Source organism: Hermetia illucens, chromosome 3 (genome assembly GCF_905115235.1).
Source record: "Hermetia illucens chromosome 3, iHerIll2.2.curated.20191125, whole genome shotgun sequence".
Taxonomy (NCBI): Eukaryota; Metazoa; Arthropoda; class Insecta; order Diptera; family Stratiomyidae; genus Hermetia; species Hermetia illucens.
The window spans coordinates 82,883,471-82,901,336 of record NC_051851.1 but is presented as its reverse complement, the minus strand read 5'-3'; the positions used below and the strand labels follow the sequence as shown (position 1 = coordinate 82,901,336).

The window sequence follows — 17,866 nt, the reverse complement described above, 5'->3', positions numbered from 1 at the left end:
CTAGATTATCTCTTGCACAGTGTTAATTGTGATGACACGGAAGCTGAAGCATAATCTGACTGTGTGGATGCCCTATACTCCACCAAGGAGTGAACAGGAAACACTAATAGCAATTAGTTTTCTCGATAGTAACAATTAGTTTTCTCGGAATGCTACAACTGCGTAGAGCACGCCAGTCTGTTCACACTGTCAACAGGGAGTAGAGTTCAACTGGTAATGATCTTCAGGGCCAGCTCGTAGCATTCACCAAGGAAAGTAGCTCTACCATCTTGAAAACCTCAAATGATGGTTTACCTAATGTCCGTAGTGTGACTCTAGCTAGAGCTGTACAATCGCAAATGAAGTATCTGAGGGTTACTAGCTCTTTTCCGGAGCTTCAGTACCCCGTGCAGAACGCCGTAATTTTGTGTGCATTTACATGCATGTCTGGCACAAAAGTAAGTAGTGAGAGTAGATTCTACCCTTAACAATCGCTAGCGGTTTACAGACTGTACCCACCCAGAGACAAGAGCAGAGCCCCACCTGACCAGTCTGTTAGCTCGCTTTTTCCCTATATATTCCTATGACCCAGAACAAGGTCAACTTGAGCGTGGCGCCCAGACCTTTCACCGCGTTCTTGCACTGCCGTACCAGCGGAGAGGTTATCGCCACTGAGTACAAGACGGGCGGGGGAGAATGGCTATGTTACGCTTGGGGCTCGGATCATGACCCAGTCATCGAGAGACTTACATTATTGTCAGTACGTCTGGCGCATTCTCGAGACTGTATGACTCGACTGCACTGTGTGCATTCAAAAAACTCCCGCACCGACTCCACAGACCATCTTTGACCGTCAAGTTACTCTTCGGTTTGGCGGACTCCGTGGAGAATGCCGAAGAGTTTCCGAGGTACTTTTTCTAGAATGTTAGCTACCTTGAAAAAAGTGCTGGCACAGCCATGGTGAAGATGGTTTGCCTTGAAGCACTTCCAATGTAATTGGCTACCATTAGCAAGCTAAACAAGTCGGGAAACCGGAAGCTGGACGCTTCAGGTACGAAAAGTTTTGTATATTTTTTAATACGTATCACGTAATATATTCATATATTATGTGAGAGTATCCACTTTCGGGGGATGTTGACATTCATAGTCTTCAATTTTCAAATAACCAACAACTTTGACGTAAATTCAACGTTAAAGGATGGAACTCACTGTATGTGTGAGCGTTGACAGTTCCCACCTTTCTACCAAATTTGGTGTCAACCGTCTCCGAGAAAAATGGGTGTGACGAACAGACAGACAGTAAACCGATTTGAATTTGTGTAAACACAAAACCTTAAAAATGGACACTGAGTAAACCATTCTTTAGCAATCTTGAAAAAATCTCTGACGTTAGAACGACACGACTTCCACCTATACGTACCTACTTTATTAGAGTGGCACTGTAGCGATATTTTACACACCAAGAATCTTGCAGAAAATGCGATAACTATAAAAACATATAATAATGGGGGGTGTGTGAGCGGCCAGACAGCCTCTCCCGTAGACCGAAGTGTGGTGCGACAGCTTCCTGTCTGCTTACTACCTTTCTGTCGGCAATCGAACTTTGTGAAACATTTCATCCGCCTTTCAAAATTAAATCCTACCCGAAATTTAACTGGTATCCCTACTCATAGGAGTATATTTAAAAGGGTACATATTTTAGGGACTTTGTAGATGTAGCTTTTAAAAATATCTTACCATATAATAAAACTTACCCTCGATTTTGGAACCTGTGACCTAAAGAAAAAAAATATTCTAATTTATACCCAAAAAAGGCCAGTGATTAGTGAGGAAAATAATAAAATTTTAGTTAGCATTGAGTATAAGTGAATCAGTGAAAGTAGGTGTCAGATGAATCGTCAGTTTTTGAAAAAATTTTAGAATTAAATTTTGTTTAAATTTTTAGTAAATGCAACAAATTTTCAGAAGATTTTAAAAATTTTTTAATTGTTATGAACACTTTTAAGAAGATCATAACTTTTGATTCACAAATTCGGCCGATATGTTTCGCACTAATAGCTGGTCCTTTGCGAAACAACAAACACTGGTTTCACAGCAGAAACCAAACTAAATTGCAAAATATAAAATTAGAACGATTCCAGAATTCTAAGCAGGAACATTCGACCGGTTCCTATTCCCATGTGCCGATCATTCAAAGATTTATACCAGGAGTTCTAGTCCTGGCCGCTTCAGCATATATCGCAAAAAACTATGGATATTATAAAGAGAAATTGCAAGAGTTCTTCCCGTTTGTGGTGGTTGCTACAAAATTAGGAAAAAATTTGGCAGGGCAGCGTGAAAAATATAACTTTATAGCAGAAGTTGCAGACCTTGCTGCTCCAGCTGTGGTGTACATTGAAATTCGAGATACAAAGCGCATTGACTATTACACAGGACAACCAACCCCGATCTCCAACGGTTCGGGATTTATCATCGACCAGAGTGGCTTAATTCTAACGAACGCCCATGTTGTCATTGACAATAACTTGAAGAATAATATGTCAATTTTGGTTAAACTCGTTGACGGGAGAACCTTCGAAGGCGTTGTAGAGAATGCAGACACTCAATCGGATTTAGCGACGGTTCGGGTGAAAGGATCACATTTGCCTGTACTGAAGCTGGGTGGTTCTACCTCGCTGAAGCCTGGAGAATGGGTAGTTGCACTTGGAAGTCCTCTGGCACTAAGTAACACAGTTACATGTGGTATTATAAGTGCCCATAGAAAATCTGAAGAACTCGGATTGTTTAAAAAAAAAATTGTTTATTTACAAACGGATGCTTCAATCAACCAGGGAAACTCAGGGGGGCCATTATTGAATCTAGATGGAGAGGCAGTTGGAATTAACAGCATGAAAATATTACCCGGAATCAGTTTTGCCATACCAATTGACCATGCCAAGGCTTTCTTGAGTACTAGTTCGGGCCAGAAGTACGCCCAAAATGTTAGACGTACCAGATACATAGGTATAACCATGATGACCGTGACTGAACCTATGATAGCAGAACTAAGGAAAAGACAATGCAGCCTTTCTGTTAAAGTAAGAGAAGGTGTGCTGGTATGGAAAGTTATAACTGAATCGCCAGGTGAACGGTAAGTAATATTTTTGTTGGGACACAGTAATTATTTTACTTTAAATTAAAGCGATTTAAGACATATGTGCAAATCACTGGAGAAGCAAAGTTACCTTTGGAGGAGTTGCTTCTCCTGGATATCTTGGACTTTCATTTGTTCTTCCTCTCACGATATGTAAGAGCAATCGCTTATGAAGTACAAAAGCCCTTTCTCCCTCAGGGATTCACGTGGTTGATAGATTGCTATTCTTATTGACCTCATTCACGTGCTCATTAAGCACAGCTTGAACTCTCGGAATCAATGCGGTTTTGAAGGTATTTTATCTTAGATGCATCAAATACATATTTGGCGATATTCCGGCCAGCTGTCTCAGAGGTTTATGTAAACTAAGACCTTATTAAAATCGGCTCACTGCTTATTCCCGGAGCAGTACACTGACCCATATGTAACTACTGTGAGAGTTTTACCTACTAAGATGACCATCGCCATCCTGCTTTTGCTCTAGCCAAATACTCGTTCGGCCATTAATTGCGCCTACATCTACGCCTTCCTGGTCCCCTCTGTCTATCATCTTATTTACTTAATTCCTATTTGCAAGGTGCACAAGCTGGTCTAGCTCAAAACTATGAGGAACAACAAAGGCAACGTAGTTCTTTAATTTGATTACTTACTGCAGTGTTTGTAGCGATGAAAATTGGTGTATTTATGTATTTTTCCATGGAAAATACGTTGAAGTAGCTCGCCATTAGATGGCGCTGCGATAGATAAACTTCGACACTGTTCCCACGATCGCCACTAATACATATGTATGTGGTACAGGCTCGAACAAGATTAAGAATCTCTCCCAATAGAGCAGTATTCAATTACAATGAAGAATATAGTAATATCACACCTACATTCGGGTTGCGAAGCCATGATGGCCAAGGGGGTTTAACGTAAATTCCTGTGAGCGTAATCCAGACCACAATTAGAGTCCCACCGAGATTGGCACAGCCTTACTGTTTTACACTGATTGCATGAGCGGTTTGTCCAATGGCTATGTCACAACCACAGTTAGATACTAGACAGCTACCTCACTCCCCCTTGCCCCTCAAGGGGGGAAATCAGTGCGAGTACACACGATTTCAAATTGTTTTGCCCTTGAGCATGAGCGAGATGTAACGAAAACCCGATCAGCTGTGTTTGACATACCGCCCGGACTTGCCAATGTATTGGTGAGATTGACAAGTTTTTGCTTATGTATAAGTGAATACGTGAAACAACTTTTTGATATGTGGGTGAGCACGCCGTAGTACCAGAATAGCAAAAGCTCACCGATCTCTCTCTTACCAATACGATTTGACGAAGATTACGCCTTTTCCTTGATTAGCGTCTCTGATGTGTACAGATAAGCTTCTGCAAGCCATTTGCAAGTGGGGTCATTTTTGTAAATGTACTGCCTATAGTAGATCTACTGTGGTCACAACTAAGGGGCACGACTCCTAAGTTTAACAGCGAAACTCCACAGTAAAGCACATAAGGAGCTCTGCTCACAAAGCTTATACTGTTTGTAGTCTCAGGGGCGAAATAGAGTTGTGGGGACTTTCACAAAGTTTAAGTCATTCTTAAACTTTGTGAAAGTCCCCACAACTCTTATCTTAATGGTTTCAATCGGTCTACGGCATAACACAAGAGTCGTGGAGGGAAAATCTGTGCCCAAGGTAAATGAAAACAATTCCTAAACTTCGGTACCGGCCGAAATAACCCTGTCTCTTCCCTTTCTCATCAGAACTTGTGGTATGCATTTGCCTTTTTATCAGATCAAAGACGATTGTCTGGTGATCGCTATGGATGGATGTATTGTTTACTGACTAATACATGCTGAGTGGTTACTCAGAAAAAAAACATGCATTACTAGATCTAGAGAAGGCGTTTGACATTCTCCACATAAACTCATTTAGTACGCATTGTGAAATCACCTAATGCCAGAAGAATCCATCATTATTATTAACGGAGCAGCAACCAATCCGGTCTAGACTTGCCTTAGTAACGATCTCCAGACATTCCGGTTTGGCATCAAGGTCCACCGATTCTATATCCCTAAAAGTTGTCTGGTGTGCTTGAAAACGACATCGCTCCATCTCAGGCCTGCCTCGTCTTCCTTTTCTACCATAGATATTGCCCTTATAGACTTTCCGGACTAGATCATCTTCATCCCTATAGATTAAGTGACCCAGTCACCGCAACCTATTGAGCCGGATTTTATCCACAATCAGACGGTCGAAGTATCGCTCTTGAATTTCGTTGGTATAGGGGGCCAAAAATTCTTCGAAGGATTTTTCTTTTGAACGCGGCTAAGAGTTGGCAACTTTTGTTGCCAAGAACCCAACTCTCCGAAAGATACATGAGGTCTGACAAGGTTATCGTCTTGTATAGTAAGAGCGAGTGGAGAGTGGAATAGTTTTTGTAAACTGGAGTAGGCTACCAACAATTGCGCATGAATTTCGTCGTCGTAGTTATTATCGGTTGAGATGTTGATAGGATAGAATAGTTGTAGATAGGACAAATTATCAAGGGTTTCAAAGTAGTATTCTCCTATCTTTATTGTTTTCAGCTGGCCAGTGCTATTTGATGTTGTTATTTCTTTCGTTTTTGATACTGACGTTGCTACCATATAGTTCGTTTTGCTTTCATTAATATGCAGCCCTAAATCTCGCTCCGACTACTTTGGCGATCTGCATGAAAGCAGTTTGTTCATCTCGGGTTGTGCTTCCCATTATGTCAATGTCGTCAGCATATGCCAGTAGTTGATTGGAATTGAAAGGGATGGTGTCTCTCCCATTTATATCAAATTCACGCATCTTAGACCATTGTGTATATTGAATGATCTCAAAAGTGGCCACGCTGCTTTTAAGTGACCTCGCACATTGGTCAGAATCAGCCTAGACAGTTTTATCAATTTAGTCGGGATACAGATTTCTCTCATGTCCGCGTGTAGTTTTATCCTGGCTATGCCATCATAGGCGGCCTAGAAGTCGATGAAAAAATGGTGTAACTGATATTTGAACAGTTTTCCCATCACTTTAGAGAAAATCTGAGTTGCCTGGTATGAAGCCTCTCTGGGCATATGGAGCTATCCGATTTACCAAGATACCGGAGAAAATCCTATAGATGGTGACCAGCAACGTAATACCTCTACAATTGCTTCACAGAATGATATCTCCTTTTTTACGTAAGGGCAAATAGTACCTCGATGCTACTGATTGCCTCCATATTAAACCAGTTCGGCTGTAATTCTATTGGCTTCTTCTTAAGCCGATAAACTGCATGGACTGTTTTTTCGAAACTCGGAAACTCGGTGGTGGCAGCATTTGTTCTTTAGTTAGTGTGACCTCTAACTTGCCAATATTCTGATTGTTGTGCAGTTCATCAAAATACTCAACATTGCTCTGATATGCCTATATGGTCGGAAATTAGATCTCCCTCTTTGTCCCGGCAAGGCATCGAAGTGTATATGGTTTTATTCTGCTCACTTGGCCGTAAAAAATCCGCGCCTGTGGTTCTTCTCCAGGAAACCGCATGTATTGTTACGATATAACATCAGCCTTATTATGTTATAAGATATCGGCTAGCTGGTCGGCAGCTCCATAAGAAAATGTGCAAACCGTTTACCTATCTTCGCTGCACGGTCAGTCACTGTAGAATTCCTCCATTCCGAGGCTCCTTTCGTGGTTCCGTAACTGTGGTTTTCCTTGTAGGGTTGTCATCCCTAACCAACTAACAGCTTGGAGGACCTGTTGATACGATTTGTCCCGTTGTCCTTCTTCCTTCTCCGTTTGCAGTTTTGGGGGAGCTATGGGGTATTTTACTGTTAATTTTTTTTGCATTTTGATGTTTTTGGTAGAAAAATACTTCAAAAATATCTGTTTCAAATCGATGTTTACCTTCGTTTCCATTTTACAGCGGTATTACAAGCGTTAAACTCGTCTTCCTTGAAATACACTTTCCGAAAAATTACACGTCCGATTTAATTCAAATTTTTTCTGCATAATTACATAACTTATTGTTGCATGAACCTTTTTCTAATAAAAACAAGTCGGAATGCAGAAACCTAGACGCATCGGATATAAAGGTTTTGTGTTCATCCTGTGTGAGAAATTTCCTAAACACGTTTTTTCATTCGTACATAGTTAAAAATTCAAAATATTCCTTGATATGATCAACTCCGCAGTTCAAATGAGTTCACTTTATATGATCATGACGTCATATGTATACGTCTTATTTGGCGGTAAATTCAGGTGAAATATACAATTTTGACCTTCTGTAATTTTGTTAATAATAGTTTAACTTTTTTCCAACTTCCCAAGGTTGTGTATAACATTATCGCTTATCACGGTACCAAATGTGCTATGTATTGCTAAGATGAACTTAAAAGGGGTTTTCAGGCACATTTCTAAAATATGGTAATATGCTATTAATCACTTTGAGTAGATATCGAAATGGAATATTTTTGAGGTCTATATTTCGTACAGCGGCAACATCATAAATTGTTTCAGATTTTTCGATTGTATAGGTTCTGAGATCGAGACCTGTTACACTCTTCAGTGCATACAATTTGAGCCCTCACTCCCTATGTTTCATGTTTCAGTATCAAAAAAAGATCAGTTTCGAAAAGTACCAACTAAGCCCTTTCATTTGTTACCCCACATGATCATATCCTGTGAAAAAAAATATAGACCTCCCCTTCAGATATATGGGTAGCCCCATTAAACTCAACACAAAATGGCCCCACTTGAAGGGATTCACAGACCTGTTCTCACCAAATTTTGTGCCAATAGCCACAACGGCTTCCGAATAATAGTGACAGGTAGCTCTACGTCGAATCGATTCTAACACGGTTTTGTTTCACACAAAACCTTAACAAGTCGGGAAACCGGAAGCTGGACGCTTCAGCTACGAAAGGTTTTGTGTATTTCTTAGTACGTAGCACGTAATATATCCATATATTATGTGAGAGTATCCACTTTCGGGTGATATTGACTTTCATAGTCTTCACTTTTCAAAGAAGCAACAAATTTGAGGTATTATAACTTTGTTAGTAATAGTCCAATTTCCACCAAACTTGGCAAAGATCATACTCTATATTATAGCTTATATCACTGCAAAATTTCATGGTACCAGGATGAACTTAAGGGGGGTGTCTAACCAATTACAAAAAATTATAGTAATATACTATTATTAACTTTATTTAAACAGATATCGGCATGGAAGGTATTTCGGAGCCCAGGCACCATACAGTGGCAGCCTCCTGATTTTTTTCAGAATTTTCGGTTTGGTAGTTTCTGAGAATGGCCCCCTTAAAGAATTGACCACTTTCAACACCCCGTGCTCCCCACCCTTTCAACAAATGTCAAAACTAAGATCGGCTTTGAAAAGTACTAATCGAGACCTTAAATTTGATATCCCACATGATATATTTGATGAAAAAAATTTTACACCTCCCTTTTCCATGTTTGGGACCCCCCCCCCCCCCCCCCCTTAAATTCGACATAAAAGGATGTAATTCACTGTATGCGTGAGCGTTCACAGTTCCCACCTTTCTACCAAACTTGGTGTCAATCGCTGTAACCGTCTCCGAGAAAAATGCGTGTGACGGACAGACAGACAGACAGTAAACCGATTTTAATAAGGTTTTGTGTTTACACAAAACCTTAAAAATGGACAAATTTGGATGACCAATGTTCAAAATCTACTAAAATCTATCTTAATTGTAGGTTACGTCCTTAAGAAAAAACTCTCACCACGTGGATATGAATATAAGGTTTATGAGTTGACTTGTTGGTGTTGGCTTAGTACGCGTTTCACAGATTTTATGTTCCGTCATGGCTACCAATCCACGTTTTCGCCCTGGTCCCCTTAGACTTATATTATCCTTTGACCGCCACAAGAATCATTGCGTTCCAACACATCAACGAACGCCTTAGTTCCAACATTTACATATCGCAAGTTAACGTATCTTTACCCCTTAATTTATATCCGCAGATAATGACTTCCTGATAAATAATTGTTAATTTGATCGTAATAATCGTCCAGTGTTCCTTGCTTGGTACTTCATTGCCAGAAGTTTTCTATGTTGCGTGCCGGTAGAAAGGCTTATTTGAATTGTTCTACTCTATAACTGGAAGGGAAGAAGACTATACAAAGGAGGTGAAACTCGAAAGAAAAAGCAGGACAAAAATCAATTATCTGGTTCAACCCTCAGTCAATATCGCCATGCGTTCTGCGCATCTTTTAATATTCGTTTGGAACATCTGTTAATGTATTGTGTTTCTATAGCACTTTCCTGTGTGCGAATTCATGCAACCAAGCAACCAGTTATAAACAACTAATATCATCATCATCATCATCAATGGCGCAACAACCGGTATCCGGTCTAGGCCTGCCTTAATAAGGAACTCCAGACATCCCGGTTTTGCACCGAGGTCCACCAATTCGATATCCCTAAAAGCTGTCTGGCGTCCTGGCCTACGCCATCGCTCCATCTTAGGCAGGGTCTGCTTCGTCTTCTTTTTCTACCATAGATATTGCCCTTATAGACTTTCCGGGTGGGATCATCCTCATCCATATGGATTAAGTGACCCGCCCACCGTAACCTATTGAGCCGGATTTTATCCACAACCGGACGGTCATGGTATCGCTCATAGATTTCGTCGTTATGTAGGCTACGGAATCGTCCATCCTCATGTAGGGGGCCAACAATTCTTCGGAGTATTCTTCTCTCGAACGCGGCCAAGAGTTCGCAATTCTTCTTCCCAAGACTCCGAGGAATACATGAGGACTGGCAAAATCATTGTCTTGTACAGTAGGAGCTTTGACCCTATGGTGAGACGTTTCGAGCGGAACAGTTTTTGTAAACTGAAATATGGTCTGTTGGCTGACAACAACCGTGCGCGGATTTCCTCATCGTAACTGTTATTGGTTGTGATTTTCGACCCTAGATAGAAGAAATTATCAACGGTCTCAAAGTTGTATTCTCCTATCCTTATTTTTCCTGTTTGACCAGTGCGATTGGATGTTGTTGGTTGGTTGCCACCATATACTTTGTCTTGCCGTCATTGATGTGCAGCCCAAGATCTCGCGTCGATCACTGCCTACTCGATCTGGATGAAGCCAGTTTGTAGGTCTCGGGTGGTTCTTCCCATGATGTCGATTTCGTCAGCATAGGCCGTCAGTAGTTGGGTGGACTTAAAGAGAATCGTACCTCTTGCATTTACCTCAACATCACGGATCACTTTCTCGAGGGCCAGGTTAAAGAGGACGCATGATAGGGCATCCCCTTATCGTAGATCGTTGTTGATGTCGAATGGTCTTGAGAGTGATCCTGCTGCTTTTATCTGGCCTCGCACATTGGTCAGCGTCAGCCTAGTCAGTCTTATCAATTTCGTCGGGATACCGAATTCCGAATGGCCGTGTACAGTTTTACCCTGGCTATGCTATCATAGGCGGCTTTAAAGTCGATGAAAATATGGTGCAACTGTTGTCCATATCCCAACAGTTTTTCCATCGCTTGCCGCAGAGAGAAAATCTGATCTGTTGCTGATTTGCCTGGAGTGAAGCCTCTTTGGTATGGGGCAATGATGTTCTGGGCGTATGGGGCTATTCGGCCTAGCAAGATAGCGGAGAATGTCTTATAGATGGTACTCAGCAACGTGATACTTCTATAATTGCTGCACTGTGTGATATCTCCCTTTTTATGTATGAGACAGATAATGCCCCATTACCAATCGTCAGGCATTGATTCGCTCTCCCATATCTTGAGCACAAGTTGATGAATCACTTGGTGTAGCTGGTCGCCTCCATACGAGTATTTAACTAATTCGGCTGTAATTCCATTGGCTCCTGACGACTTATGATTTTTAAGCCGATGAATTGCATGGACTGTTTCGCCAACACTTGGTGGTGGCAGTATTTGTCCGTCGTCTTCAGTTGGCAGGACCTGCAACTCGCCCATGTTCTGGTTGTTCAGTAGCTCATCAAAGTACTCAACCCATCGCTCTAATATGCCCATTCTGTCGGAAATCAGATATCCCTCTTTGTCGCGGCAGGATGAGCATCGTGGTGTATAAGACTTCATCCTGCTGACTTGTTGGTAAAACTTCCGCGCCTGGTGCGGTTGCTCCCTGTACTTTTCGAGTTCACTGACTTGTTGGTTCATCTCCAGGACCTCTGTTGACTGCGGTTATTGCGGCATCCATTTCCATCTTATAGGTGTTGCGGAGGGTTGTGTTGTGGATGGCTTCAGTATTCACTCTCACTTGATTGTCAGAGGGGATTGTAGGTGATGTCGTAATTCGAGCTCGGAGCACCGTGCCAACGAGATAATGATCCGAGTCTATATTGGTCCCCATATATTTTCTGACATTCATCAAGGCTGAGTGATGGCGGCGTTCAATCAGCACGTGGTCAATTTGATTGAAAGTGGTCCCGTCTGGAGAGGCCCACGTATGTTTGTGGACCGCTTTCTGCGCAAACCAGGTACTTCCAACATGAGAAAATGCGCAAATCGTTAATCCGTTGTCGTTGCCGAGTTCGTCGTTGTAAGATCTATCCTGTCCGAGGCTCCTTACGTGGCTTCGTAACATTGGTTTTCCGTGTAGGGTTGTCAGCCCTACCCAACCCTCAATCTGGAGGACCAGTTGGTACATTTGGTCCCGTTTTTAGGCGGGAGACCCTTCATCTTTCTCCGTCTGCAGTTTTTCATAAAGGAAGAACTCCCAGCGATCACCTCCACGTGGAGATAGGGTTTGGTAGTAGAGCTGTTGGTGTTGGTTCAGCAGGCGTTTCCCAGGTTTTATGCTCCATCGTGGGTACCAATCCACGTTTCGCCCTGGGACCTATACTATCCTTTCACCGCCCTCTTTATCTAATATGGAACTGATAAAATGTCACGGCGATATTATCTGGGTCGCCTCCTTTTACGATTGATTTTGGCACCAAGCTGGACAATTTTTATGCTAAGGACAGCCACGTACAGTAACCCCATCACGCATTTGGGAACCAATGGGACTGAAAGATTATGCCCACCAGACGCCATTTTCTTTGGCTTGCAAACATTCAAAGCTTGCCTAGGCGATTTCACCTCTTGCGTATTTTCTTCTTGTTTGAAGGAGTGCGAGTAATGTGACTCAAATCTAAGCTAGCCCTGCTTTTCAAAATACTCGTATATAGCTTTGTGAGTAGTGACGTATTCCGTCAAGTATTTCGTGGACGCTTTTAAATATATGTATTTTGTATTCAATGTTGTCAAATAAATATTGTAAATCTGGTGTAACGTGGGATAATATAATATCAAATGAACACCTTCAGAAACGCTCAAACTGTTGATTCATTGATTTCACCGATATACCTAGCTTTCACTGTGGGTCATTTACGATGTTGTAAACAATGGTTTCAAAAAAATGATAAAATTAAGCCCCTTCCAAGTAGCAATTTGGATCGATTTCTTAAATGTAACTGTGAAAAATCTTCGCATTCGAAAGTATCGTGGTCCGTCCCTGATTTCTTAATTTTAACAGTGTCCGAGTGCATTATGGAAAAGTATAGGTATCTGAGAGAAAAGATTCCAAATTTACTCCCACAAATAATAGCGAATGCGCAACCAACGAAGACAAACACATCAACCTTAGCAGGGCGTAGAGATAAATTCAACTTTATAGCAGAAGTAGCCGAAATTGCTGCGCCAGCTGTAGTTTTCATCGAAATCCGCGATAAGCGTCGGATTGACCCCAGAACGAAGCAAGCTATACCAATCTCACATGGTTCGGGATTTATTGTTGACCCGAACGGCCTTATTTTAACCAACGCCCATGTTATCGTTGACTCTAATCTTACGAAATATATGTCGCTTTCAGTTAAGCTTATTAATGGTCAAGTTTTCGAAGGTGTTATAGAGACCGTGGATACATTGTCTGACTTAGCCACAGTTCGTGTAAATGGTAAAAATCTGCCAAGCCTGAAACTAGGGTATTCTGCTGAGTTGAAACCTGGAGAATGGGTGGTAGCACTCGGTAGTCCCCTATCAATGAGTAACACCATTACCTGTGGTGTCATAAGTGCACATCGACGTTCGGAAGAGTTGGGACTATTTAGAAAACAAATTGTCTATTTACAAACGAACGCATTGATAAATCAGGGGAACTCTGGCGGTCCCTTGCTAAACTTGGATGCTGAAGCCATTGGCGTTAATTGTATGAAAATATTACCGGGCATCAGTTTCGCCATACCAGTTGACCAAGTAAAAGTATTTTTGGAGTATAAAGGATCGGACAGAAACCCTATAAGGTATATCGGAATGACAATGATGTCTATTAGTGAGGCTATGATAACTGAGCTGAGACGAAGGAGTTGTGGTCTTCCGGAACGAGTTAAAGGAGGGGTTTTGGTGTGGAAAGTTATGCAAAGATCTCCAGCTGAGCGGTAAGTTTGGAAGAATTTGATGACTAAGAACAACAAAATATTGCGTTTGTTGGAATGCCAATACTTTGGAATAATTAGTCATATCGATTTGCTTCCTCTCTCTCCCTGAACACTTTACTCTATTTTCTTTTTACTAGCAAGTAATGTTTACTTTGTCATATTTGGCGCTCTGTTTTTGACGCAACTGATCTATCCTCTTTTGTAGCTTTATTTGAGAAAGACTAAATCAATGGTGAGGGCTTCATGGCACTGTTTTTTGAGAGGATGTTCTTCCACAATTGATGCCTTAAACATGTTTAAAAGGACACCTACCAATTAAATTCTTCTCGAATGAAAGCCTGCTAATGTGAGTTACAGTAACTTTCAGTTATCTATTCTTCCTTTTCTTCAGCCTTTGTCCCGTTCACAAGCGGAGTCGGCTCGTCGTGGTCGATTCCGCCATTTGGAACAAATGCCTGCTCTGGATGCAATCTCGAGGCCTTTAATCCCCATCCAGCTTATCGGGCCACTTTTTCAGGTATGAATGCTGAACGTTGCGTGTGGTTTATTTCTGTCCGTTCAGATTATCGCAATATCTTCTAAACGCCTGCTCTAGTTGGTTTCTTGTATTTCCGACGTGTCTTTTCCAGACTAGCTTTTAGTCTAATGCAATTTTCAAATATTTGACCGATGTTCCCTGTTTAACTTATATTCAGTGTATTCTAATAACTTTTAAGGGATCATTCTTACGTTCCCTGGTAAATGATACTGTCGCAACCGTAGCTGAATTGATGCTTAACCCCGTCTGCATCAGTTACTAGCCGTTATCAGCCCTAGTTGTATTCTATTATATAATATAAGGTATCCTGATTATTATAAGGTATCCTACAGATTAATATTATATCATCTACATAACCCTGGTCCGGGATTGGGCGAAAAGGGTAATTTTTGCCAGCTCGTGGAATAAAAACCACTTTTACCCACGCCATCCCCTTAGTATGTATCCCAAAGGTAGACTACCACTTTCTATTCTCAGTGGAAGCATAGAAAGCAAGTAGGTATCCACTGTCCCTATCTTTCCCGGTAAATGTCCCACTGCCCCTTCTTGCCTTTTCGATGTCACACATTTCCTTTTCGGACAGGCAAAAGGTATTACTCTGCCCTCCATCATCAACGACCTAACGGGCTAGGCATCCCTTAATAAAATCACCCCAAACATTCCGGTTTTGTGACGTAGTCCCGCAATTCAATGACATTACCAGTTCTCTATCATTCCGATCTACGTCATCACTCCACTTGAGACAAAGCCCATCGTCTTTTTCTACTAGAAATATTTCCACTATAAATATTCCGAGTTATGAAGTAAGGGGTTCATCCAAAGTAACCTATTGAAGGCAATTTTATCATAGCATCCATCCTCCCGTAAAAGGAGAAAAAAACAGTTCCAAAGATGTAGGCTCCTAACTTTATTGTTTTCAGTTGTCCATTGCTGTCTTTGTTTTTGTTCTTGGGGCTGACGCTGACATTATTTATTTCGTCTTACCTTCATTAATATGCAGTCAAAGATCTCGCGCCCCTTGCTCAATCTGGATCAAAGCAATTGGTATATCTGGGGTCATTCTTCCCATTATGTCAATATCGTCAGCATAGGTTATTGGTTGGTTAAACTGGGAAGAGGATCGAACCTAAGAGTAGTGCATGGCAGAGTTTTCTCTTGTCTTAGAAACTTGTTGATGATGAAAGGTCTTGAGAGTGATCCTGCTGTTTTTTTAGCTTTGCATATTAGGTAGGGTCAACCTAATGAGTCTTATTAATTTTGTCGGGATACCGAATTCTCTCATTCTATTCTATGCTATTAAAGGCGGGATTGGAGCCGCTGGAAAGATGGTTGAATTGACGGTCATACTCCAACAATTTTTCAGTCGATTGTCATGGAGAGAAAATCTGATTTGTTGGTAATTCTTCTGTAGCAAAGCTTCTTGGCTAAGGACCAATAATGACTAGGAATACGGGGCTATCGGGCCCAGCACGATAGCGGAGAATGACTTATAGATAGTACTCAGCAACATGACACCTCTCTATTTATTTTGCTGGGCGATATCTCCCTTTATGTATGGTGCAGATAATACCTCGTTGCCAGTCATCAGGCGCGAATTTTCTGATGAGGTTTGCTGTAGTTGGCCGCCTCCATATTTAACCAATTCGCCTGTAATTCATCTGCCGACTTGTAATTCTTACACCAATAAATTGACGGTTTCTTATTTGCTTGTTGGTAGCAGCACTTATCTGTTGTCTGTACTTAGTAGCACCCAAAATTTATCGATATTATGGGTCCTATATGTACATGCGGTCTGGGGTTAAATTTCTCTCTTTTGTGCTGGTATAATGAACAGCAACATGTTGGACTTTCGCACCTGGAGCGGTTGCTACTTGTATTAGGTTGTTGCACATGAAATGGCCGATTTGGTACTAAAAGCTGAAACGACTATAAAGCTTACAAAAATTTATTCAAATAATCAAAATAGGTGCCAGTCGATTCAAAACACTTCTCCCAGCGAGATACAAGAGCATGTATGCCAGTTTCGTAGAAGCCCAATTTTCAAATGCTTAAAAAAGTCGGTTGGCGAAAGGTCCGATGAATATGGTGATGAGGCAGAGTCTCATACTGCAATTCTTTCAACTTTTGAGCCGTTGTTCTGTATTCATGAGGTCTTGCATTGTCGTGAAGGAGTATCACATCATCTCTGTTGACTAATCTCGGCCGCTGGATACTCAATTTTTGGTCCATTTCCTCGAGTTTGGCACAATATTTCTGTGCATTTATCGTTTCTGCAGGTGCCAAGAAAGAATAGTAGATAAATCTTTAAACCACCAAACAGTCACCATTACCTTCTTCGGTTGGAGACTTGGTTTCGGCATATGCTTCGGTGGCTCATTAGCATCTAGCCATTGTGCTGATCGGCGACGATTGTCGTATAATATCCACTTTCCATCACATGTCACTATTCTGTGCAAAAAGGGATTGCTTCTGTTGCGGGAAAGTAAAGAACTGCAAATTTCCATTCGAAACGCCATGTTTTGCTCCGTAAGAACTGCGGAACCCATTTGTTGAGCTTTTTCACCATTCCAAGTTGTTGCGAATGCCGGGGAGCTGTCGAATAGTGTACGCCTAGTTTCTTTCTAATGTCTCTCACGGACTGACGTGTGGCGGATTCGACTAGCAAACGCAGCTCGTCGTTATCAATCGGTGGTCCTGGAAGTCCACGTGGCTCACTTTGAAGGTTTAGGTCGCCTGACCGAAATTTTTCGAACCACCGCTGTGTGGTTCGTTCGCTTACCGTATCAGTTCCAAATGCGCAGTTAATGCTCCTGGTCGCCTCCGCTGCTTTATGACCGAGTTTGAACTCATAACAGAAAAAGTATACTTTCTTGGCTCTTTTCCATCCTTTTTTCCTTTTTATTCACTGTTATCACAACGACGGTCAAAACTGAAAAGACTCCTTGATTAAATGTAGGAGTATTTATACTTCATTATTCGACACCAACAGCGCCAACTGGTAATGGTTCGATACAGCAAAATCACACCTAACTTCACTTGATTGCCAAATCTGCCATTTCATATACAACAACTTAATACGCTCCCTTCAAATACCCTCTACACGAGATGGTTTCCGTTTGTTCAATCATTGAAAAAAATCTCAGATTCCGAACATTTTCGAATGAATGAAGGTAATAACTCTGCAGAGGCTGCAGGAGCTGCGGGGAATAGTGCGAAGACCGCCAGGACCATCACGTTTACTCCGTTTGAGGTCATGGATATCAATGGTGGTTTCGTTTCATAGTAGTAGTTTGGGACTTCACTGGATGGTCACGATTCAGACTCGTGTATGTGCCACCTCTTCAACTGCTCATCATTGTGGATGAGAAACCTACGGTTAACATACCTTATAGGCAACTTCTGATTCGCCAACTCAATGGTAGAATTCCTTCTGTCACGGCGCACACTTTTAATATCCGGAACTTTTCCACCGTAACGGAGCCCCAAAGCGTCGCGCACATCGCTCGCAGTTACCAGCAAAGCTCTTTATCTAATCACCTTCTCTTTCCACAGTCAGCCATTTCTAGGTTCGCCCTTTCGGGACCATCTGGCCAACATCTTCATCCGCACCAGAAACAAAGCACTTTTGACGGTGGCCCAATGTTCATTTCAAGTTTCAAGTGTGCATCGTTTCCGCAGTAAGTCCAACTACTGGATGATACTTGGGTCGCGAAAACAGTTCGTATTTAATTTGGTTAGTCGAAGGTTTGCTCCCCTGCGAACACATATAATAGCGGCATCCA

General features: G+C 41.7%; 1 protein-coding gene across 3 annotated transcripts in view; it reads left to right on the top strand.

Annotated features, from left to right (window-relative positions):
• Positions 1-17,866, top strand: part of LOC119650663 (serine protease HTRA2, mitochondrial-like) — a 65,810-nt gene that overhangs the window by 5,966 nt on the left and 41,978 nt on the right. Inside the window, exon 1 of one of the 3 annotated variants that reach the window (XM_038053605.1) lies at positions 1,834-3,109. The exons of 1 other annotated variant lie outside the window; for it this stretch is intronic. In XM_038053605.1, coding sequence (XP_037909533.1) covers positions 1,971-3,109 — 1,139 coding nt within the window. In that variant the 5' untranslated portion in view covers positions 1,834-1,970. Of the gene's footprint in view, positions 1-1,833; positions 3,110-12,315; positions 13,547-17,866 lie in introns of those variants that run through there. One more of the 3 variants, XM_038053609.1, reaches the window with a different exon arrangement.